The sequence below is a fragment of the Panthera onca genome, chromosome E2, assembly GCF_046562875.1.
Source record: "Panthera onca isolate mPanOnc1 chromosome E2, mPanOnc1 haplotype 2, whole genome shotgun sequence".
NCBI lineage: Eukaryota > Metazoa > Chordata > Mammalia > Carnivora > Felidae > Panthera > Panthera onca.
In genome coordinates, this window is record NC_138353.1 from 48,849,934 (window position 1) to 48,875,625 (window position 25,692).

General features: G+C 38.0%; 1 protein-coding gene across 3 annotated transcripts in view; it reads right to left on the minus strand.

Annotated features, from left to right (window-relative positions):
* Positions 1 to 25,422, minus strand: part of GLG1 (golgi glycoprotein 1) — a 149,712-nt gene extending 124,290 nt beyond the window's left edge. For 2 of the 3 annotated variants that reach the window (XM_060650140.2, XM_060650139.2), the window contains exon 1: positions 24,952 to 25,421. In XM_060650140.2, the coding sequence (XP_060506123.1) occupies positions 24,952 to 25,392 (441 nt within the window). In that variant the 5' untranslated portion in view covers positions 25,393 to 25,421. Of the gene's footprint in view, positions 1 to 24,951 lie in introns of all 3 variants that reach the window. The other variant, XM_060650141.3, reaches the window with a different exon arrangement.
* Positions 25,423 to 25,692: the final 270 nt, after the last annotated feature.

The following is a 25,692-nucleotide window of genomic DNA, read 5'->3' on the forward strand; positions in this document are numbered from 1 at the left end:
CAGTCAATACTACCAAAGAGATCTATAACTGAACGCAATGCCTATGAAAGTCCCAATAATGTTTTTTGAAAAATCCATTCTAAAATTCATATAGAATCCCAACGGACCCTACCCTGAATAGCCAAAACACACTTACTGATTTCAAAACTTATTACAAAGCTATAGTAATCAAAACTTTGGTGCTGGGGCGCCTGGGTGATCCAGTCAGCTGAGCACCCGACACTTGATTTTGGCTCAGGTCATGATCCTAGCGTCATGGGATCGAGCCCCATGTCAGGCTCAGTGCCAAGTGTGGAGCCTGCTTAAGATTCTCTCTCTCCCTCTGCCCCTCCCCTCCAAATAAACAAACAACAACAACAACGACAAACAAACCTGTGCTGCTGGCATAAAGACACATAGACCAATGAGAAAGAATAAAGAGCCCAGAGATAAACTTGGGCATATATGATCAAATGATTTTCAACAAAGATGCCACGACCATTCAATGGGGAAAGGACAGTCTTTTCAACAAATGGTGTTAAAGAAACTGAATATCGTCATGCAAAAGAATAAGCTGGACCCTTACCTTACAGCAGCAAGTACAAAGTTTAATTCAAAATGGATCCAAGACCTAAATGTAAGAGCTAAAACTATAAAACTCTTATAAAAAAAGCACAGGGGAAAACACTTATTATGACATTGAATCTGGCAATGATTTCTTGGCTATGACACCAAAAGCACAGACAACAACGACAAAATAAACTGGAATACATCAGAATTAAAAACTTCTGTGCATCAAAGTACACAATCAGCAGAGTGAAAAAGACAACCGACAGGATGAAAAAAATTTGCAAATTATTTATGTGATAAGAGGTTAATATACAGAATATATAAAGAACTCCTACAACTCAACAACCAAAAACAACCCAATTAATAATAGGCAAAGACTTAAATAGACATTTCTCCAACAAAGGTATACAAATCAAAGACGGTATACAAATAGTCAATACGCACATGAAGATGCTCAACAAAACTAATCATTAGGGAATAAATCAAAACCACAATAAGATATCACTTCACATTCATTACAATGGTTACTATTTTTTTATGCATTTATTTATTTTTTGAAAGAGAAGAACACATGCACACACACATGGGCGAGAGAGAGAGAGAAAGAGAGAGAGAGAGGGAGCAGAGGGAGAGAAGAAAGAGAGACTCCCAAGCAAGCTCCATGCTGTCAGTACAGAGCCTGACACAGGGCTCACAATCTGTCAGATCATGACCTGAGCCAAAATCAAGAGGTGGACACTTAACCAACTAAGTCCCTAGAGCCCCCCAAAGCTAGGTCCTTCTACAAGACACAAAATCAGGAGACGCACTGAGAAAGTTTAGGTATTATATAATGTACTGAAAAACTTCTAGCTAGATCCAGAATGTTTACTCTTAGTGATCCTGACATTTTACATTCCTAAAGCTACAATTTCTCTTTACAGGAGCTGCTTGTGGTGCTTTTCCCAACTGTTCTGGATCTATTCCAGAATGGCATTTAAGCCATTTTTTGTCGACTTTCTTAAGAGATCACCCAGGCATTATTTGTGGGGTGCAAAGCCTCCACGGTTTGGTTTCACCCCAAAACTACTCTGCAATATTAACACTATGACAATTTAGAAAGTAGCTACACAATTATTTTGGACAATAGAGCTAAACATCTTTTTACTTTTGCTGAAATTTAACTTCAGAATGAAACAGTTCTGAGGAAGGAAAAAAAGAAGAAAAGCAGAATAATCTTTACTCTGTGGATCGTAAGTTAAACCTGAGATATCAACTCTCTTGGGAACTGGTAAGATTTGTAAAGTCCAGGGGTATAGCCTTTTAGTACTTCAAAAAAATTATATATCTTGTTTTCTGTTACCAAACTGATTTGAATCTGCTCACCCCTTTCTTCTTTTATAAGCATTTATATTCATCCTCTTCCTCTCCAGCACCTCCAATCTTTCACCTTCTACTGGTTCCTCTTAAACTAAAATAAACTTATTTCCTTAATCGTGAAAAATCTTTATTTAACTAGGATATCCTCCTTCCAAATAGTCTCCCCTCCTGCCTCTAACAAACTTCTGAAATAGACTAAAACAGTCTCAAATAGTCCAAATTTGGATTCTATAGAAACTATTCTATCTCAATTTGACAAAAGTAATGCTCTTTTCTCAGTTATCAACCTTAACTATTCCGCTATTTACCCTACTGATTACTACCACTACCACCTCCTTTCAAATTTCTCCTTCCTTGGCTCCCACAACTAAAATTTCCCTCCTTGGTTTCCACAATTAAACTCTTCTAAATCTTCTTTTAACTCTCAACCACTCCTTTTGTTGCCTGTAATTCCCTCACAAGCCTCTCTCCAACCCTCAATTGTGAGCATTCCCCAGGCTCAGTCCTTGCAATCATACTCTTCTATTTACACATTCTTTAAGAGGCTCCAACCACTTTCATACCTCCAACTACAGCCTTTTAAGCTCAGTGACTAAAATTTAGATTCAGTTCAAGATGTAGTTCCAAATTTACATCCTCTTACTGGAAATTGCTTGAAATACCTGGCTGTCATTTCAAATTCAATACAAGCTAAGAATTATGTATTTTTGGAGATAGCCTAACAGTTAAACTTTGACTTCTTGTCACCTGCTTAAGCCTTAGTGTTCCTTCAGCTCAATCATTTCCTCGGGAAAAATATTTCCTGACTCTGATTAATCAAATGTCCACATACTTATCTTTCACAGCACTTCTCATAGCTCTAATTTTCCATTTATTTTGTGGATTCTTTAATGGCTACTTCTTCCACTAGATGGTGAATTCCATGAGAGCAGGGAGCATGTCTTTTCAAGAGTGGGAGGTGAGGGGTATGAAAATCACCATATTCATAGCACCCATCATTAAGTTTTGGACGTGAAATAAATAATATCTACCCAAAACTTTCAAATAAATGTACAGAAGTACTCTAAATGTTTCCTAGCTAATGAGTCTCCCATCAATCCCATTTCCATCGCTACTAGACCACCACTGTCCAGGTCTTTACTTCACAGTTTAATTACAAAAGCAGCTTCCTCAATGAGCTCCTTCATATTTTCCTTATGTCAATCTACACTGTACACATAAATCATTTTACCATGCCATTATCCAAACCCATAATTTTCAGGAACTTCTTATTTCTCTCAAAAACAAATCTAAATGAATGCAGACATTTCACTAAAAACCTCAATTTGCCATGAATACTAATGTCAGCTACTCAGGGCAGCTCTTCCCACTAGCCATGGCTTTGAAACACACTGATTCTTCCTTCTCTTTGAATCCCCTTTATTCTAAGTTCCTGGCAGACCACCACCAGTAATATTACCTTGGAAATGTTACTATTAATTGCATCACAAATGCCTAATATTAATTAACCAAGTTTTGTTGGCACTAGATTTACAAGCCATCTCTTAGGATGTGTTTCTTCCAAGGTACAATTAATATTATTATTTATAATATTATCAATTATTTGATAATAGTTTCGAAAAATTTCATTTTATAAATCTGTCCTGAAATTCTAATGATCACTGATTCAAAAATTCTAAGTAAAATTATGGCAAATTAAATTCTGCTATCAAAAACAACAGATGAAGCCTGGTTCAACATTAGAAAAATCTATCAGTATAATACACTTCATTCAGAAACTTCACATTTCCTTTTCAAAAAATTGTTTCTATACAAAATAAATAAAACATATCCTTAAAAATAAGAAAAAAGTCAACCATAATGTGTCACTATGCTATGATACAAAAATCTTTATGAAATATAATAGTATGTAACACAATCAAGTGGCTTAGTTTCTCATTATTTAAACCAATAATTTAAACTGGATTTTCTAGGGGTGTCTGGGTGGCTCAGTCGGTTGAGCATCCAACTTCGGCTCAGATCATGATCTTGCAGTCTTTGAGTCTGAGCCCCGCGTCAGGCTCTGTACTGACAGCTCAGAGCCTGGAGCCTGCTTTGGATTCTGTGTCTCCCTTTCTCTCTGCTGCTCCCCTGCTCGTGTTCTCTCTCTCTCAAAAATAAACATTAAAAAAATTTTTAATATAAATAAATAAAGTGGGTTTTCTAATGTTAAGTATAATGTTTTTCCCAGACGGATTTTTCACATTATATATAGTTAAGAACCACAGAGAGAAATATTAACAAAATTTGAAAAGATTCTTTATTTTCAAAACCTTTATACACCTAAAAGATCTAATCCCATGCCTGCATAATTTGATTCATGTTTTAATACAAACAACTTCCTAAACTAAAAAGCTGCATTATTAAAGTTAGAATACCTCTGGATTAGAAAAAGAATAAACAGGTAGGCAAACAGTCAGGCAGGTACCACATAACTAGAAAACCACTAGTAAATGTGACCCAAGAATTCTGCAGGAAGGGAAGACTATCAAATAGTCTTGCAAAAATTAGTGCTTACAGAGAATGAAATGGACCTCGGTTCATGATTAAACACTATTTAAAAATTTTTTTTAACATTTACTCATTTTTGAAAGAGAGCGAGTGGTGGAGGGGCAGAGAGAGAGAGAGGGAGACACAGAATCTGAAGCACGCTCCAGGCTCTGAACTGTCAGCACAAAGCCCGACGCAGGGCTGGAACCCACAAACCGTGAGATCATGGACCTGAGCTGAAGTCCAGTGCTTAACGACTGAGCCACCTGGGCGTCCCTAAACACTATTTAAAAACAAACCAAAAAACCTTAACAGTCACACTCCTTGAACTTTATGAAATAATTCTGTCCTCACACCATATCCAAACTAAAAAAAAGACAATGAGAATTTTGCCACCAATTTTTAAAAAGAATTCCAATTTGGTTTTTCAAAAGGAACTAAACAAGGAATCGAACTGTTCTGTGTTTTATCTCCAGTGTAACATTAAATCCAGAGACATTAGGTAATTTGCCCAAAATGAAAACAAAGGAGAAAGGGTATAAGGATGATATAGTGGCATAAACACAGAACCTGTTTTGAAATGGTACTGCATATAATTACCTTTGTTAAAAGTGTAAAGCAAATACAGACATAGGTCTAAGCCCTCAAGTTAAGCCAAACGGTGTAGACACGTAACACCAAGAGGCCTCTATCACTAAACTTATCATTAACATAAAAACCAGCCTATAAACGCTAATCCAAAATATTAAATCAAATCCAAGTTTACATACAAATATCAAATTAATCATACATTAATGGGAATACTTCCTTTAAATTATCTAAAAAATTTTTAATTTTTAATGTTTATATTTATTTTTGAGAGAGAGACAGAGTGTGAACAGGGAGGGGCAGAAAGAGAAGGAAACACAGAATTTGAAGCAGGCTCCGGGCTCCGAGCTGTCAGCACAGAACCCGACGCGGAGCTCAAACTCAGGAATTGTGAGATTATGAACTGAGCTGAGTCAGACGCATAATCAATTGAGTCACAAAGGCGTCCCTAAAAATAATTTTTAAATACTTGTTCATAAGCTGTTGCAAAAATTGAAAGGCCCATAATTCTTCCAAGTAACCCTAAATTGACATGAAATAATCTGCCAACTCCCACAGAACATCCTGATAAGTAGTAGAGATCTTTATAAACCACAGAAAGGTTTCCAGTTTACAAAATGCTTTCAAGTCTAGTACATCTCACTCAGTCTTTACTCCTTACAACTGCTCACTTTTACAGTTAAAGAAACAAGCTCACCAAATTGACCTGCACAAAGTAATTTAGCATCTATGGATTTCTGACTCCAAAATTTTAAAAAGTATTATATATATTCATCCTTAATCAAAATACTTTCCTTCATCAATAAATAAAGCATTAGTAACAGAATAGGCCTAACAGCCTGAATAACCACTAACTTTCTAAACTAAGTTGTGCGACAAAATCGGATATTAAGAATTCATTACAATGAATAACTAAATGTTTGCTCACCAATTAATCAGTTTGCTGTGGGGCAGGGGTGGGCGGGTGGCGCAGAATTAAAAACACAAATACTGGGCCACCTGGGTGGCTCAGTCAGTTAAGTGCCCAACTCTTGATTTTGGCTCAGGTCATGATCTCATGGTTCATGGGTTCGAGCCCCACTGTCCAGGCAGAGACTGCTTGGGATTCTCTCTCCCTCCCTCTCTCTCTGCCCCTACCCCACTCTCTCTCTGTCTCTCAAAATAGACTTAAAAAAAACAAAACAAACAAAAAACCCACAAATACAAACAAACACTAAATAATGGGCATCACTAGTTTGAATATGTGCAAAATGACCGCATGTTGTTGCAAAAACCATATGCACTGGGAATGCAAGCTGCTGCAGCCACTCTGGAAAACAGTATGGAGGTTCCTCAAAAAACTAAAAATAGAACTATCCTACGACCCAGCAATTGCACTACTAGGTGTTTATCCACGGGATATAGGTGTGCTGTTTCGAAGGAACACATGCACCCCCATGTTTACAGCAGCACTATCGACAATAGCCAAAGTATGGAAAGAGCCCAAATGTCCACTGATGGATGAATGGATAAAGAAGATGTGGTGTATATACATATATATATATATACACACACACATATGTATATGTACATGTATATGTATATGTATATGTATATGTATACGTATATGTATATGTATATGTATATACGTATACGTATATACACACACAATGGAGTATTACTCGGCAACCAAAAAGAATGAAATCCTGCCATTTGCAACCATGTGGATGGAACTGGAGGGTATTATGCTAAGTGAAATTAGTCAGAGAAAGACAAAAATCCTATGACTTCATTCATCTGAGGACTTTAAGAGACAAAACAGATGAACATAAGGGAAGGGAAACAAAAATAATATAAAAACAGGGAGGGGGACAAAACAGAAGAGACTCATAAATATGGAGAACAAACAGAGGGTTACAGGAGGGGTTGTGGGAGGGGGGATGGGCTAAATGGGTAAGGGGCACTAAGGAATCTACTCCTGAAATCATTGTTGCACTATAGGCTAATTAATTTGGATGTAAATTTTAAAAAATAAAAAATAAAAAATAAAAAACCATACACACAACTATTTCTTGAATAATCTGTTTCTGTGCTGATAGCAAAAATTTGCCATGGTTGAATTTACTTTCTTTTTTTTCTGCTAGAAATATGATGAATTCAAAAGTGCTGCAAGGAAAGAAATTAACCATTGGGGAGAAATATTATATAAATGTTATATAAATACATTTTATATAAATGAGTTTGTTTGCCTCAACAAGTAGCATCATTTCACAAGTATTCTAGTTTGTAACCTAACCACATATTAAAGAAAAAATAACCCAGAACCCTACATTTTAAACGCCTTCTGGCAAAAAGGAGTCATTACTAACACCAAAGCATTTTAACATATATCCAATCATACTAAATTGACTTAGAAACTTTCACCTGACAGCCATCTTCTGAATCCAAGAAATACAGAATAAACCTATGTCTAAACTTCAGCGCATCAACGGAATTAATTTATCATCACAAAATACTGATCTCTCAATCACCCAATGGAGAAATGAAATAATGCAATTTTTTAAAAAGTAAACTAAACACGGACATTTCACAAAAGATTAACAACATCCTATAGAAACTATTATTATTATAACTAAATTATTAAACAAACAATGATTTTGGGTGATGGAGGATACTGGCTCGGAATAACAATTATTCTGCATTTTTGCTACATCCTACTGGATATGTTCTAATTAATTTAAAGAATAAATCTATCTCACTACCTCAAGGCAATCTATAAATCACCATTATGTGGCATTGCTAAACCCTCAGTATAATAGCAAAAGTTCCAACATGTATCAATTCAGATTGCCATGCTTTGCTGCAGGGTCTGCCACTCAGGAGAAAGCTCAATTTCCCAAGTTTGGTATACCTTAAAGCATCTGGAATTCTTTTTAAGTTACGTAAATTGATACTTAAAATAATGGAAAGAACACATCCAGAACCAGACAACTATGAAAAAAACATCTTGAGAAACTGAGTGAAAAAGGAAAGTCTAAGGATACTGGCTTTCCAGGGCCGAATGAAGCCAACATGGCTTCAGAAAAGACACTGGTTTTCCTAACTTCAAGAAGGGAAATTCAGTTGCTTTCTACTAAGGTGCAAGAGTTGTTTTTGTTTGTTTGTTTGTTTGTTTGTTTTAAGTTCTGGCAGTAGGATGATGTTTTGTTTAGTAGGTATAATAAAAACTATGAATTAAAATTGACATGGAATACAATTTTTCACCCAGCTTACAGTAAGTGTTTAACACTACCATCTTTGGGGCACCTGGATGGCTCCAACTCGATTTTGGCTCAGGTCATGATCTCATGGTTCGTGAGATGGAGGCTGGCTGTGTTCTGACAGCTCGTAACTTGCTCGGCTTTCTCTTTCCCTCTCTCTCGGCCCCTCCCTCATTCGTGCATGCGTGTCAGCGCTCTCCCTCGCTCTCAAAATAAATATTAAAAAACACAAAAAACATGGGCGCCTGGGTGGCTCAGTCAGTTAAGTGTTTGGCTCAGGTCATGACTTCACAGTTCATGAGTTCAAGCCCAGCATCAGGCTCTGCACTGACAGTGTAGAGCCTGTTTGGGATTCTCTCTCCCCTCTCTCACTCTGCCCCTCCCCCACTCGCATGAGCACATGTGCACTCTCTCTCAAAATAAATAAATAAACATTAAAAAAAACTAACAAATATCTTAAAAAAAACTAACATCTTTATGTGATAAAGCAAATGTAGTAAAATATTAATAGAATTTCAGTGATTGAGTATGTGAGTGTTCAATGTATGATTTTTTTTCAATGTACAATTTCTTTAAACTTCTCTGTATGCTTGAAATTTTACATAATAAAATGGGGGCTAAAATGAAATGTACCTCTTAGAAACAGTGGTCATTAAACAAGATAATGTACATAAGCACAGAGCAGGTGCCCTGTATAATTTCTTTGTCCCTTTTGAACAAGGTCAATTATCCAAAGAATGGGCTGCCTCAAAAGTCAACAACTTCAGGTTCTAGCAACATCTATGTTCTTCAGCAAAAAACATAACTTGAAAAGCCTTCATCAATAAACAGTATAAACAAAGTCCTTTCAAAGTCATAGGTAAACTCGGAAGAAAATGTGAATCCCCTAGGTGCCAGGGAAAGGAAGGAAGAAGGATGGATTAAAAACCATGTCACCAAAAAAAGAGGAAGGAAGGAAGGAAGGAAGGAAGGAAGGAAGGAAGGAAGGAAGACTGTTTCATTAACCTAGGGCTTGGGGCTTAATGACCAGGAACAGGTCAAGATTTGCCTGATCCTCAGTAAATATTATGAAACTGGGCAAAAATAATATAAAAACAGGGAGGGGGACAAAACATAAGAGACTCTTAAATATGGAGAACAGAGGGTTACTGGAGGGGTTCTGGGAGGGGGGATAGGCTAAATGGGTAAAGGGCATTAAGGAATCTACTCCTGAAATCATTGTTGTACTGTATGCTAACTTGGATACAAATTTAAAAAATAAATTAAAAAAATATTATAAAATTGGAACTGAGATCAATTATGTACTATTGAAACTGCTTCCATACTTTATATGAAAGAGACTATATAACACAGAAAACTGATCACAAGAAAAAACTTTCTACACCCTTAGAACAGAAAAAAAGAAAAACCTGATTGTTTATCAACTTTCACCTTCCTAAAGAAAATGGGAAAGAACATGACTTCTTCATGTGACAAATCAAAGGCTGGCACATGAAACTGACCTGACTTGCCCAAACAACTAAGACAAAGCTTGCTAGCTGTCTGCAGGACTTGTGTGCTCTGTTCTCCTTTTCACAGCACCAAACTGTCACTGGGAGTACTTACTCAGTCCCTGGTGTATCTAGGTGCCTGCACCTGAAAAGGTATCACCATTGGAATGTGAATAAGAGAGAAGTGATCACCTGAGGGCCAGGGATTTTTAGAACAGGAGGTTGAAAGGGTGAATTTTATGTTATGTGGATTATATGGAAGGAAGGAAGGAAGGAAGGAAGGAAGGAAGGAAGGAAGGATAAAAAAAACAGGGGGATGGGGTGCCTGGGTGGCTTGGTCTGTTAAACGTCCGACTTCGGCTCAGGTCATGATCTCGCGGTCCATGAGTTCGAATCCCGCATCGGGCTCTGTGCTGACAGCTCAGAGCCTGGAGCCTGTTTCAGATTCTGTGTCTCCCTCTCTCTCTGCTCCTCCCCTGTTCATGCTCTGTCTCTCTCTGTCTCAAAAATAAATAAACATTAAAAAAAATTAAAAAAAAAAACAGGGGGAGGTGCCTGGATGGTCAAGCCCCCATGGGTCAGGCTCAAGCACTGAGGGTGGAGGCTAAGATTCTTTCTCTTTCTCCTCACGCTAAAAATAAAAAAAAAAATAAATAAATAAAAATTAAAAAAAAATTTTAACTGGGGAAAAAAAAGCCCTAGGAAACAAAAACACAAGATTGGAGGGGGCAGGGTCTCTGGATCACCAGATGGCTGACAGTCTCCCACAACTTTTCCTATGTTAAGCCACTGATATTTTGGAATTCACTGTGGCAGTTAGTTTTGCCCTAAATAATACATTAACTGAAAGGAAATCTTTTATCTTCTAAGTTAGTAAAAGGCTTGGCTCAACCCAGTTAGAGAGAAGCTGACCCCTTGGCACTTAACAAAATTATACCTATGGCACTCTCCTGCTAAAGTAGTTTTGTCAACATAGGGCAATAAAGATCTTTAACTTAATTTTTAAAAACGTCAAATAGGTAACATATCTGGCTCAAGTTTCTTTTAATTAAAAATATAAAGGGTATATTGGAAAGTTCTCACACATTTTTATCCTCCAATAGCCTAGTTTCTTCTGTATCCTTTCAGAGCATTCTAATGCAAATACAAGCAAATACTAATAAATATTTTTCTTCTTTTTACTTTGTCTTTGATTACAAAAAAGGTAATATACTATACCAAGTGGTAACTTTACTTTCTTCATTTAATAATAGATCTTGGAGATCTTTCCATACCTGGCATAAACACCTTCTTTTCTACAGTAATACAATAGCTCATTGTATGGATACACAATAACTTATTTAATCACCCCCTTATTAAGAGGTTTTGGATTGTTTCCAATTATTTGCTATTACAAAAAAAAAAAAATGAAATCATCAATCAAATACTTCCTACACATTGTTCATACTGTTACATATAAATTTTCAGAAGAAGGTCTATTGGGTCAAAAGATCTATACATTTTTTACAATTTTTATAAATAATTCACGATCTCCTTTTCTAACAAATTACCCCTATTCATTCCCATTTGATACGTCAGAAATTAAAATTCAAGTCACAGTGATTTCTACTACTGCTTATGAAGGATTACTGGAATTGCCCCCATAGTAATTACCAAGTAGACAAAATATAAAATAATCTTCAGTGGCTGGACAACAGGCAGCATAGGCCTGTGATCCCTAAGAGAAGGGAAACGAACAAGGTGTACCTGATGATTACCCCAGCTTACTGCCTGGAGGTGGTTTCTAGGCTGCAGCACAGGACGGGGAACCCAGACAGAATCTAGTGTCCTCACTGAGAAGAGGAGAGAAATCAAAAGTTCAATGGATTTAAGGGGACTAGAACTTGCAAGATAGAGTACTGGAAAAGAGAGAATACAGGATATCTGTGGAGGGATCACCCTGGGTTTTGTCCTATCCTATCTATGCACGTGTGGTGGCAAACAAAAAAAACTGAAAAGCGAATAGACCAATTAATTCCTGACATTCACACAAGGAAGGCAGTAGTTCATTCCCAGCAGCCAGAAAAGAGAGACCTTAAATAACTTGGGACACTGGGTAGAGTCCCGTAAGAGTCACATCCTACTAGTAGAATTCAATTAGGCACAGACTACAGGCTGCTCCAGACTTACCCTAACAAAGCTTAAAAGCAAGCCTCAAAAGGCTCAAACTGATCTGCATGTAACCTCTGTGCCAGACAAAATCTAACATTCTTTAAAGGAACTCAACAAAATTCAGCACTCAAAGATGTAAGATGCACAGTGGTCAATATTCAGTAAAAAACCACCACACATGCAAAGAAGCAAGAATGTGACCCACAGGAAGAAAAATTAATCAGTAGAAAAAGACCAAGAAATGACAACTGATGTAATTAGCAAATGAGGACCTTAAAACAGCTATTATAAATACACTGAAGATTGTAGGAGTGCCTGGGTGGCTTAGTCAGTTAAGCGTCCAACACTTGCTTTCAGCTTAGGTCAAATCCCACAGTTTGTGATCCATGTCAGGATCTGCGCTGACAGTGCACAGCCTGCTTGGGATTCTCTCTCTCTGCCCCTTCCCTGCTCACGCATGCATGCACACATATGTGCTCTCTCTCTCTCTCTCTCTCCCCCCTCTCTCAAAATAAATAAATAAAAAGATTATAACGGAAGGGGTGGCTTAGCTGGTAGAGCACGTGACTCTTGATCTTGGGGTTCTGAGTTCAAGCCCATGTTGGGTGTAGAGATTACTTAAAAGTAAAATTAAAGGGGTGCCTGGGTGGCTCAGTTGGTTGGATGACCAACTTCGGCTCAGGCCATGATCTCGCAGTTTGTGAGTTTGAGCCCCACGTCGGGCTCTGCGCCGACAGCTCGGAGCCTGGAGCCTGCTTCGGAGTCTGTGTCTCCTCCTCTCTCTGCCCCTCTCCTGCCCACATTCTGTATCTCTCTATCTCTCAATAATAAACGTTAAAAAAAATTAAAAAAAAAGTAAAATTGAAAAAATGACTGTAAAGGAAAACATGAACATAATAAAAGAGAGAAATGGGATACTATAGAATATTATATAAAAGACCCCAATCTATTTTACAGATGAAAAATAAAATATCAAAAATGAAAAATACATTAGATGGCTTTACCAGACTGAAGACCACGGAAGAAAGCCCAAAGATACAGCAATAGTAATTATCCAAAATGAAACAGAGAGGGGAAAAAACAATTGTTGGTGCAGGGGAGAGGGGGAGAGGAGAGGGGAGGGTGAAGAACAGATCCTCAAGACTTGAGACAATAGCAAGCAATTTAACCTATGAAAAATTAGAGCACAGGAGAGGAAGGACAGAAAAACTATTTGAAGAAATAACAGGCACATAGTATATGTTCAAAATTTATTGACAGATTTATTTAAACATGGAAAAGGGTTATAAAAAACAAAATGAAAATATGTATGTAAATGTAAAAGTTATCAGAAAAGCACTGTGGAGGGGTGCCTGGGTGGCTCAGTGGGTTAAGTGTCTGACTCTTGACTTCTGCTTAGGTCAGGATCTCACGGTGTGTGTGGAGCCTGCTTAAGATTCTCTCTCTCCATTTCCCTCTGCTCCTCCCTCACTCATGCACTCCCTCAAAAAAGAAAAGAAAAGGAAAGAGAAAAGAAAAGCAATGTGGTAACACAGAAAGACAGAGGCTTTAAATTTAAAAAGATTTGGGTTGGAGTCTAGCTCTTATTCTTAAAACTTATATGACTTGGACAAATCACAATCCATCTGATTCATTTTTTTATCTGTAAAATAAGGCTGGTAATCTGTCCTATCCTATCTACCGTATATTTTGTCAAGAGTTGGAAATAATATAAAAAGTATTCCATAAATCACATATTGAATAGCAACTTACATGACTCATAGTAATTATTTAGGGAGAAGATTGTTAGGCCAACACTTAGTTTATAAAAAGCAAGCATATTAGGGTGAGTTCCTCTCTGACATTACACCTGGTCCCACATCTCCCCTCCCCTATGCCAAGAGTTAAGAAAAGCTGGGGCACCTGGGTAGCTCAGTTGGTTAAGCATCCAACTTCAGCTCAGGTCATGATCTCGTGCCAACGTTTAAAAACAAAAACAAAAACAAAAACGTTTATTCTTCTTTAAAAAAAAAAGAGCTAAGAAGTTTTTTGGAATACATCATTTTATATGAAACAAAACTCTCAAGTCATCTTTTTTATGCCAGATAATCCCACTCATCAATTAACCCATACAGTGAGTGCTCAATAAATATTTACAAGTGATGAGTGAATCTACACCGATTTTCTTCTTTTTTTTTCTGGGGGCAGATAAACCAAATGAAAATCTTGGGGGAAAAATTTCAGGAAGACTCCAAAGGTGAAGCCCTACAAAAATGACTAATTCATCCTATCTCCTCACTCTTAGCTGTAGATTTCAAGATACAAAAGAGTAAACAATGAAGTTGCTGCAGACACATATACTATTTACTCAAAATCGGAACTACTGTGATGAACCATATGAAACTGCTGTTTTTTTGTAAGTCAAATATGATCAAATATTAGAAGTGCTGGTAGGGGGACAGGGGCAGTGGACCAAGCAAAGGGAAAGATACTAAACAATATGCTGGGGCAGAATATTCCCAAATCACTGAATATAAAATCTTTACCAACAAATGTTGTTTACATAAAAACTGTAAACTCACAAGCTATAAGGCAGTGCTTTCTGGAAGCCTACCCCACTAGGCTATGTATTTGTGTGGGAGAACAGCAGGATGTTGCATGAGCTAGCAGGAGGCAGAGCTGGAGAAAGAGGCATAGATCATCCCACTAAAGAATGTAAATTTGTCTCCACAAGAGGAAGGGAACCACACCAATGTCTTCTGACTTCTGCTTTCACTGCTCTACTTTCTCCCATTTTAGATATGCTTTCAAGTTGGAAATCAATATACAATAGTATAAATTCTTGAAACTTCTTAAAATGATAAACAACTGTGAGTTCCTAATAAACAAATCAACTGTAATAGGAGACTGGAATTTTAACTGTTTCAACACTTATTCAAAATGAACTCTGCTACCAAATAACCTCAAGAAGAAGGCTTACATACTGCAAATATTTCGCAATGCCCTTAATGTATGATTAATTTATGTATTTATACTTTAATATAGATTGTTTCACAAGCCAGAGAATGCTGCAACCTTAGCAATATCAAAGTCTTTACATATTATTCCCCCTCTGAAAAGTTGCCAATTTTCAGGAAAATTTTAGTGATTTTGAAATTTATCTGGTTTTACAAAGGGCAAAAAGAGAATCAATGCGTTCTTTTTCTCAGCTAATAAAAAGCTATGTTCTTAGTCATTCCATTCTACAGAGGGAGGATCTGCGTTAAGTAATGCTGTCTTCAGAATACAAGAACTAATTCTTTTCCTCTCCTATTTAAGAACGGGACTTTCCTCTTTGTCTGATTGGCAGTATATTCCAAATTTAGGCATCATTTAGGCCATGAGAACTGAAGAACATTTGGTAGAACTGAATTCCTCTACCCAGAGAATTCACTCCTTTGCACTCCATAATCTCAAAGTGCACACATTTTTAATACTCAGTAAAGACTAAATGTTCTTGATCTTCCTCTTCAAGTAAGTTCAACTAAAGTTTTCATGAAGGAGCCTAGGAAGAATTACATAAAAGGTGTGACACATTACATTTCACTTCACATTTCTTTTAAAACAGTGAACATAAAACCTCATCTTGAACAATTTCATCTGCAACAACAAAGAGAAAGGGAAGGCAAAGACCATTTATGGGCAAATGCAATTTGATGCATGGTCTACATATTTTAAAAAGTTTGATCCTCACCATAACCCTGTGGGAGTAGGTTTCATATCTCAGTTTTATAGATAAGAAAATTGAAAGTTGGAGAAATTAATTTGTCCAAGGTCACAGTAAGCGATAAGTGAGCTGGGATTTGAATCCAGGATTGTAATTCTGATTTTTAAATCTTCCCTTAATAGGTGTGCTCAGTAGATGGCACTAATTTAATAGATGGCAGATTTTGTTCATAATTAAAGCCCTCCTTTACATCCCCTTCTCCCTCCTTGAAATTTCTGTCCACTTCAGAGTGGTTATCACATTACAGAGCTGCTTTGGACAGTGCAGGAACTTTGGGAATTCTGTTAAGTGACCTACAGGCTCTTTCTAGTTAAACTTGAGTTACAAATGAAAATACCTTCTGTATCTTTCTTTAAACATTTCTTTTTCTTTTATTCTTTGTTGTTGTTACTCTGCACTTAAACTGATTTATAGCTTGTATGCACATTCTCCTGGTTAATTTTTCTTATATACCATTTCAACTCACTGTTTATCTTGCTTCTGATTCTAAATATATCACACTTGTTATTTTTTTTTAAAGGGACACAAAAACAGTTTCAGAGTCTGTTCTATTTTATAAGTGTACAGATCCAGGAATTCAAGTCAGCACCCATTTTCACTATGACTTCCCCTACAAAGAGTTATACATGTTATTCAAGCCTTCATTAGGAGAAGGTACTATAAATACTATGAATTCAATCTAACATAACTTTCCAATTTCAATAAAATTATTAAAACTGAATGAAAATAGATGCCTAGTTCTCTTAATTGTTTTTAGATTCCAGTCCACACTTCTTGTTCCTCCACACTCTATTTTGATGCAGATACAAGGATTAGTACTGGCACTGTTCAGAGGACCATCACTTGAGCTTCCTTCGTAGGTTTCAAATTTATGTAACTCAACCAAAGATGAACCACTTACTGACTTCCAGTTTTATGAGTATTGCTCTTCTCAAGCTAAAGGAGCGCCCCTTACAATTCATAATTTAGACACAGGGAAGACAAGATTCATCCATAAACCAGATTAGGAGACATTTTAAGGTAGCTAAATTAAGAATTTCATGATATGGGGGTACCTGGCTGGCTCAGTCAGTACAGCGTGAGACTTTTGATCTCACGGTGGTAGGTTTGAGCCCCACTCTGGGTGTAGAGATTACTTAAAAATAAAATCTTAAAAAAAAAAAAAAAGGAATTTCATGATATGAATAACCAATTTAAGAAGAATGAAGAGCTTTTTTCTGATTCTCCCAACCATTTCTTCTACTCATATCATAAATGCCCATAGCATTTAATTTACCATTCTTCTATGATACTATTTTATAACTTATATTAATAATTTTTAGTAAAACTATCTTTTTCTTCTTCTAGATCAGCCCTAATAGACATATAATATAAACCACATCTCAACCTTGTTATATAGTCATATTAAAAAATAAAAAAAATTGACTTTAATAAAGCACTTAACCCAATATATCCAAAGTAAATTGTCATTTAAACATGTAATCAATATAAAAAATTAATGAGACATCTTAAATTTGTTTTTTTTTGTACTAAGTTTTTAAAATCAAGTGTGTCTTTCACACTTATAGGGCATCCCAATTCAGACAATTCATGTTTCAGTTTCTCAACAGCTACATGTAAGTGGTGACTACCACACTGGACTACCACAGGGACAGAAGGAAGAGGAATGAGCTATTTTACAGTTGGACAGACTTGCTTTCAAATCTTAATTCCACTACTTATTAGCCCTGAGGCAGTCTCCTCATTAAAAAATAATTAATAATAATAATAATACATCTCTGATAGGATTAAATGAGACATAATGCCCAGAAAACATCTGGTCTCTTAGCTAGCACAGGGCACACAAAAAGCCTTCAATAAATGCTAACAATTACCATGTATTTATACCCTCTACCACTAAGCACAGTGTCTTACACATAGTAGGTATTCAATAAATGTTTGTTGAAGGAAGAAAAACTAATTTGCATGACATCCTATAACCCATTTTAATTGCTTCTTTTTCAAATATATAAATATCTCATATAAACAAGTAAGTTTTGGGGCACCTGGGTGGCTCAGTCAGCTGAGTGTCCAACTTCAGCTCAGGTCATGATCAAATGGTTTGGGAGTTTGAGCCCCGCAATGGGCTCGCTGCCACCAGCGAAGAGCCCCGTTCAGATCTTCTGTCCCCCTTTCTCTGTCCCTCCCTCCTGCACTTGCACTCTCTCAAATATAAATATTTAAATAAATAAACAGGTAAGTTTTATTTTTTGGATTGTTGCTGGCTAAATTGTTTTTGAACACATTAGGCGAAATATACAAAAGGAAATGTACCATTTTATCTTTCAGACTGTTCAAGTATTTTACTTTCTTCCAAAAAAACAATAATTATTAAGCAAATATATGCTATTAAGCACTCTTTATCAAGAGACTTCTTAAAAAAGTATTTCTTGGGGTGCATGTGACTCAGGACCTCAGGATTATGAATCCGAGCCCCATGTGGGGTGTAGAGATTAACAAAAGTATTCCTCATCAATAACAGTGGTATTTTACAGGTAACTCTCAATTATCTGCAGGAATATTTTTATCTCAGGTTGGGATGAAAACACATCCCATTTCTGGGCTTTACTTGAAAAACAAGCCAGTGGTATATGTAAAACCCTTTACAATCTGGACTCAAAAAATTCTCAAGCTCTCTATTTCAGACAGTACAACCCCCTAAATTTCTTAAAGCATTTTCCCTTTTCACCTGTGCTTAGAATTCACTTGCACATAATTGCTTTCTTACAGATCACAGAATCGCAAAGTATCAGAGCTATTAAAAGATATTCCAGTCTTGGCATTTTCCAAAGCATGTACCGTAAAAGGTACATAAAAGGTAAGCAAGATAATTTCGGATGGTATTAGTATTGTATACTTTAACTGCCATATATTTTGTTTAGTGTATATTAGAAAAATATAACTGTCACATCAAACTCAAAAATTCATGTATATCTTCACTTATGACATGGTTAAAGTAGACAGTCACAATTTAAGCGAGGGGAAATTTTTTTTTTAATTTTAATTTTTTAGAGAGACAGAGAGAGAAACAGTGGGCTTGAAAACACAAGCATGTGTGAGCGGGGGAGGGGCAGAGAGAGGGAGACAGAGGATCCAAAATGGGCTCCAAGCTGACAGCAGAGGCCTGACACAGGGCTGGAGTTCACGAACTGCAAGATCATGACCTGAGCAGAAGTCAGCCGTGTAACCAACTGGGCCACCCAGGAGTACCAAGGGGGCAGGAAACTTTTAAGCTTAGAGTAGCAGAGCTGGAGTCCACCCAAGTTTAAATCCTAATTTTCTGCTCTTTTCATTGCCCTAAAGAATCTACTGTCTATACGACATCAAGGGATTAACACTCTCCTATATAATTGTTTCTTGATTATAATCTCATTTATCAAACCAATTATAAGCAGTGGCGGTGTCTTAAAGTACTAGTGTTCTTTCACAATGACAGGTGCAGAACAAGAGATCAAAAATACCTTGATTTTGTGGTTAGATTGCTTCCAACCACTGAGAGTTAGCACTGGAGGAAATTCCACATTGGCTCAAACAGAACAATCATAATATATCCTAAACTCAAACAATGTTTGGATTAACTGCCATTTGCATTATTCATATCACTATTTCCTCCCATGAATGAAAAAGGAATCAGGAGATGGTATGCCTATAAATCCTAGCGACCATACGACATATGCATGCAGAGGATATAAGAAACTTGTACAGGTTAAATAACAGGGGTCTTACAAATTGTATTACCCAAACCTGTCATTTAATACATGAGGAAACTGGGACTCAGAGTGGTAAGAGGACTTGCTCACAGTCATATGGTTTCCTAACGGCAGTGCCAGCTCTAGTCCTAGTTCACTGTGCCGTTCCATGGATTCAATACAAATAGTAGAGAAATATATCTAAATTTTTCCATTATACTAGTACAAATCCTGCTTAAGGTGAGATCGGATTTGAAAATCTTTTCATTAAGCAGAAATTCTGCTCATGATGGACTTAAACTAATAAATTAAATTAGCTTTGTCTAATAATGCTGGTCTGTCTGCCTGAGAAACCTACAATATTCCAATGCATAGGAGCTGTTGCTACCCAACTGTTCTTGGTAGTGAAGAAAAGAGGATTCTAATTCCAGGTGACTCTTCTTATTTTGTGTACATTTCTGAACCCCTGGCATTCTCAACAGTCTCAATTTCCTTAGCTGCAACCATCCATGGCAGATTGCAAAGCATAAGGTCTTTTGAAGTCAAAAAGAACTTACTGAATACCAGGTCTTACCACTTAGGACATAACATCAGACAAATCACTCCATCTCTCTGAACCTGTTTCTCAACTAAGGTAATAAGATATTCACCTCACAGGACTATCAAGAGCATTAAATGAGATGATATAGAAAGTGCAGAACATGATCTTAGGATACAGTTAAGTGAAAGGTTAAGAAGAGAATAGAGGCACCTGGCTGGCTCAGTTTGTGGAGTGTGTGACTCTTAATGTCAGGGTTGTAAGTTCAAGCCCCATATTGGGTGTAGAAATTACTTAAAAACAGAAATCTTAAAAAAAATTTTTTTTAAAGAAGAGAGTAACAAAAATTCTCACCTATGAGTTTAAGAGCAGGTTTATGGTTTGCAATGTTTAAATGTTAATTCCTGTTCAATACATAAAATATCTTAAATAAGTATCTACATTTTTTTTTTTTAAGTCCTTGTCAAAGATACATATTGAAGTAGTTAGAAAGTGAAATGACATGTATCTGGGACTTGCTTTAAAGGATGCCAGTCTCCCAACTCCTGTGCCATACAAACAAAATTAGTAGAGATAGGTGAAAGTGGGTGATGCATACCATGGAGAATCACCATACTACTCTATTTATGTATATACTTGAAATTTTCCATAGCAGAAAGTTATTTATTTGTTTATTCATTTACTTACTTAATTACTTAATTTTAAGTACACTCCATACCCAGCATGGAGCCCAATGCAGGGTCTGAATTCACGATCCTAAGATCAAAACTTGAGCTGAGATCAAGAGTCAGATGCTAACCAACTGAGCCACCCAGATGCCCCACAAAGTTTTTTGTTTTAAAACCCAACAAAAAACAACACAAATAAAAAGCTAAGAAAAACTATACACATAAGTAATAAACTTTTCCCAAAAAACTAATGTCTCCATCAGAAACTTCTCAACACAAGATAATACTGGTCATTTCAGCCAAAATAAAGTATCTTAAAATTACTCTCAATACAAAGCATGTTTTATCTCTTTATTAAATACTAACTAAACAGCAGTATCTTCTCTTTCTTTGGTATTATTATTCCTCCACCTGGTAGAATAGCCTACAGTATATTTTTTCCTTTTTCCCCTTTATACATCCTTGTTATATTTTTTTAATGACTAGAACTACCATTAGTTCTATATGTATAAACAAGTATGTAAATATACATGAATGTATACACATATACATATGTATATGTATATAAAAATAACTAGGATTACTATACTACCATTACTACTCTTACATCTATTATTTAATAGTGCACCCATCGGGTATACTTGACCTTTTAAAGTTTGTTTGTTTGTTTATTTATGTATTTTTATTTTGAGAGAGAGATGGAGAGCATGCAGGGGAGGAGCAGAGAGAGAGACAGAAAGAATCCAAGCAGGCTCCACACTGTCAGTGCAGAGTCTGAAATCACAAACTGTGAGACCATGACCTGAGCCAAAGTCAAGATTAGAACACTTAACTGACTGAACCACCCAGGTGCCCCTATCCTTGACCTTTTAAAAAGCAGGACTCATCTGGGGCAGCTGATCCAACTTCGGCTCAGGTCATGATCTAGCAGTCTGTGAGTCTAAGCCCCACGTCAGGCTCTGTGCTGACAGCTCAGAGCCTGGAGCCTGCTGCAACTCTGTGTCTCCCTCTCTCTCTCTGCCCCTACCTCGCTCACACTGTCTCTCTCTCAAAAATAAACATTAAAAAAATTTTTTTTTAAAAAAGCATGATTCATCTGAAAGGATTAAAAAAAATCCCTCACATAACACATAACCTTCAAAATAATGGGCAAAGTGAGGAAAAGCTGTGAACTATAGCCCATTTGCAAATTTACTATACTTTACACATAGATTTTTAATTTGTTGGCACATGATGCATTAAATAAACTGAAAGTATCAGTTGAAATTATTTAAAGGTAACCATAAATACCTGCAAATAACTTTTGTAAGTTAATTACTATAAAACTTTGAACACTACACTACAGTACAACCTTAAAATATCTGAACTTAAGACTTAACACTATATACTCCAATCTTGTTTCAAAATAAAAACGTTTACTGGGGCGCCTGGGTGGCTCACTCAGTTGAGCTTCCGACTTTGGCTCAGGTCATGATCTCGCGGTGTGTGAGTTCGAGCCCCACATCGGGCTCTGTGCTGACACCTCAGAGCCTGGAGCCTATTTCAGATTCTGTGTCTCCCTCTCTCTCTGACCCTCCCCCATTCACGATCTGTCTCTCTCTGTCTCAAAAATAAATAAACATTAAAAACAACATTTTTCAAAATAAAAATGTTTACTATACTAACATTTATTATTATTATTTTGTTATGTTTTATTTATTTATTTTGAGAGAGAGCGAACAAGAGTGGGGAAGACGCAGAGAGAGAGGGCACGGAGCCTGACACAGGACTCAATTCCACAACCTTGGGATCATGACCTGTGCCAAAATCAAGAGTCAGATGCTCAACCGACTGGGCCACCTAGGCAACCCTACTATACTACCATTTAAATACTCACACGCTTTGCCTTTTCATAATTTTCATAGCAAGTACACAGAGAACAATCTTCTCCAAATTTGTATCCAAAGGGATAAAGAAGCACATTATGTCAACTTCCCTATCAAACAGTCCCACTTACCAAAAGGCAAAGACAAAACATATTCCATAATTTCACTTCAAATGTGCCTAGGCAGTTTATTTCTTTAATTCAGATATACTCTTTCAAACATATAAATGAGATTTAACTAATTCTCAAACTAAGTGTGTTAAAACTTCCTTCTGCCGTCTTTAAAGGAAGAAAAAGTAGTTTCAAAATAGTTCCACCTCCAGATGCTTGGCTGGCTCAGTCTGTAGAGCGTGCAACTCTTGATCTCAGGATTGTGAGTTCAAGCCCCACTTTGGATGTGGAGCCTACTTAAAACAGAAGAAAAAAAAAAAAAAAAAAGGTTTCACCTCCTGAGAAATAACAGTCATTCATGGTACTCTTCTTTCAACTTTTAAGTTTATAAAATTATAGGAAAATTAATTAAATTGGAAGTTTGGAAAGCCCTGCTCTCCAAAATACCCCACCTCCAAACTACATGACACCTTTTCTTTCTTCCTCTGGAGCTAAAACTGACTCCGTTAGTTTATTCATCCTCAATCAGTCGGCAATATTTACTAAGTCTCAGCAATGAATTAGGTACTCTGGAAAGTTACAAAGGAAATACAGGAGCTACTAACTACCCTCAAGGAGTTTATATATCATCCCCATAAAGGAAAAAAAACAAAACAAAAACATAGTTACTGAAAAATATCTTTGCTGAGAATCTCACAGTCAATGTGGAGCAAAGACTACATCTTCAAGCCAGGTTCTTTACACTAAGTAATGCAAGACAGTGTCCACAAAATTAAACACACTCCAAAAAGTGGCCAAATCTAAGTTATTTATGGATTACATATGCTGCTACACACTTCTACATGCATGACAAAGGAAGCCAGCTCCCATAAGTGGAGGTTTCCAAACACCCCTAATGCACACAAAGAAAGAGACATGTACTCCCTGCATGGGCCACTTTTTGCTACTTTCCCTGATAACATCCTGTTTCTGCCACAACCACTAACAAAGTGTTCAGTCACCAATATCAGGGTCCTACTTTGAGGGAACAACATCTATTATATACCCTCAGAGACCAAACAGAAAATTCCAAAAAGCCTGACAGTTAAGAATCTTAGCTGTATCTACAAGAGAAGTAGCTGAAAAACAAGGAATAGCAATGGATTATCCTTCTAGTCTTCAAGCTGTAGATGAGAAGTCATCTGCGGCCCCACATTTCTGTTGGCTCTGGAAACTTCCTTTCTGTCTTCTGATTATGTATGTCTTTTCCTCTTGTGAACTACTCTGTATAGAATACTAGATAAAGCAGATACCACACTGGGATGGGGGTAGGGGTGTACTGCCAAAGCTAGAAATTTTCTACAAACCAGGGGTCTTCCCATGATCATGAACACCCCAGACAATTCTGATGATACAATTCCCCAAATAAAACTGTTATCAAGAGCAGTTTCATTCTATTTGTCAACCTTTGGGCCTAATTCTATACACCTAAACCTTAAAACAAAACAAACCCCTACCAGATTTGCTCCGACACTTTGATAGTTGTCAAATATTCTGCAGCATTAAATCTAGAAAGGACATTCTCTGTGTCACTTAACTGAATCACATTAAAGAATATCAAATCTAGATCTCATTAAGAGGTCCTGTTAAAATCATATTCAGACGTCAGAAAGGCAAGATCCCACAACCCAATCACAAATACTGTATAGGTATTACAGCTTCGACTGCTGTCCCAACTTTTCAAGCTTTGGGACTCTAAATTACTTGGAGTAACAGCTTAAACTTGAGATGCACTACAAATTGACCAAAAGAAATTAAGAAAATAAAAGGCATACATTAGTTTCAGCACGTATTCATAGTAAGAATTTGCGAATTACAAAAGAATAGGGTAAAGACAGTAAATTCGATGTTTGGACTACAATACACATCAGAACAGAACCCGAGCTACCTAAACAAACCTTACCTACTGCCAATAAACAGAAGAGCGTTTCTTAACGGCTTAAGTACGACAACCATTTTTTTTTTTTCATGTTTAAAACGGCTGCTACAAATTGTCCAAGTCGAAACACATAGGAAAATTCTAAGCCGGTCTTCGGCGAGGAGCTACTGTGCTTAGAGCATCACACAAAAGACCGAAGCAAACATAAACACGCTCTGGGCCTTCGCAGATAGCGGCCAGGAGCCAGGGTCTGACTCCCAGACCCCCGCCCCGGCGAGGGAATGGGGAGTGGGGGTGGGGTCCTCTTCTCGGAATGCGCCGGGGAGCTAGCTAGGGACGGGGAGGGAAGGAGCGAGTGCAGCACGGAGGAAGACAGAGAAGCAGCGCACCGGCGTCAGCGGCTTCCAAGGCCGGCAACACCCTCAGGCCCGCACCAGGCCTGGCCCTCCCGGCTCCGTCCCGCCTCCTCCTTACCTCCCTCACGTCCTGCAGGCACTCGAGCACCGCCAGGTTGTTGCTCCAGGTGTGCTTGGGACACACACGGGTCACGTCCTCCCTGCAGGACTCTTCCTCCGCTAGCTTCCAGCCCCCGCCAGCCCCGCCGGGCCCCGCTCCGCCCCGCCGGGCCGGAGGCCCACCCGCCGGGAAAGGCGGCTGCGGCGGCTGAGGCGGTTGCTGCGGTGGCTGCTGCTGGTGCTGGAGCTGAGATGACTGAGGCATCTGGAGCAGCGACTGACCCGCCTGCCCGCCTCCTCCAGTCTGCCCTACAAAGGACGGAAAGTTGGCCCCCGGGCCCTGGCCCTGGCCGTGGCCGCCCTGGCCCGGGAGTTTCTGGGCCCCGGCCGCCGCGAGCAGCAGCAGCTGCAGCGCCGCCGACAAGCGGAACATCCTCCGTACACGTCCACACGCCGCCATCTTGGGTCCGCGGCGAGCTCGACGCACCCGCCGGCGCCGCGTATTTAAATGAGGGGGCGGGGCGCGGGCGGGGCCCGGTGGGGCCCACCCGAGCCCCTCCTCTGCTGGCGCCGACTGGGGTACTGAGAGCAGAGCCCCGGAGGAGGCTGCGCTTGAAACGGCCCACGCCCTGGGCCTTAGAGGCTCTTTGCCGGGGAAATTGCTGGAGTTCCTTAAAAAGCCTGGGCAGGGCGGCTATGAATAATTCCCTTCGTTGTCGTCACAGGAGAATAAAAAGGAATTGGGATTGCCACAACCAAG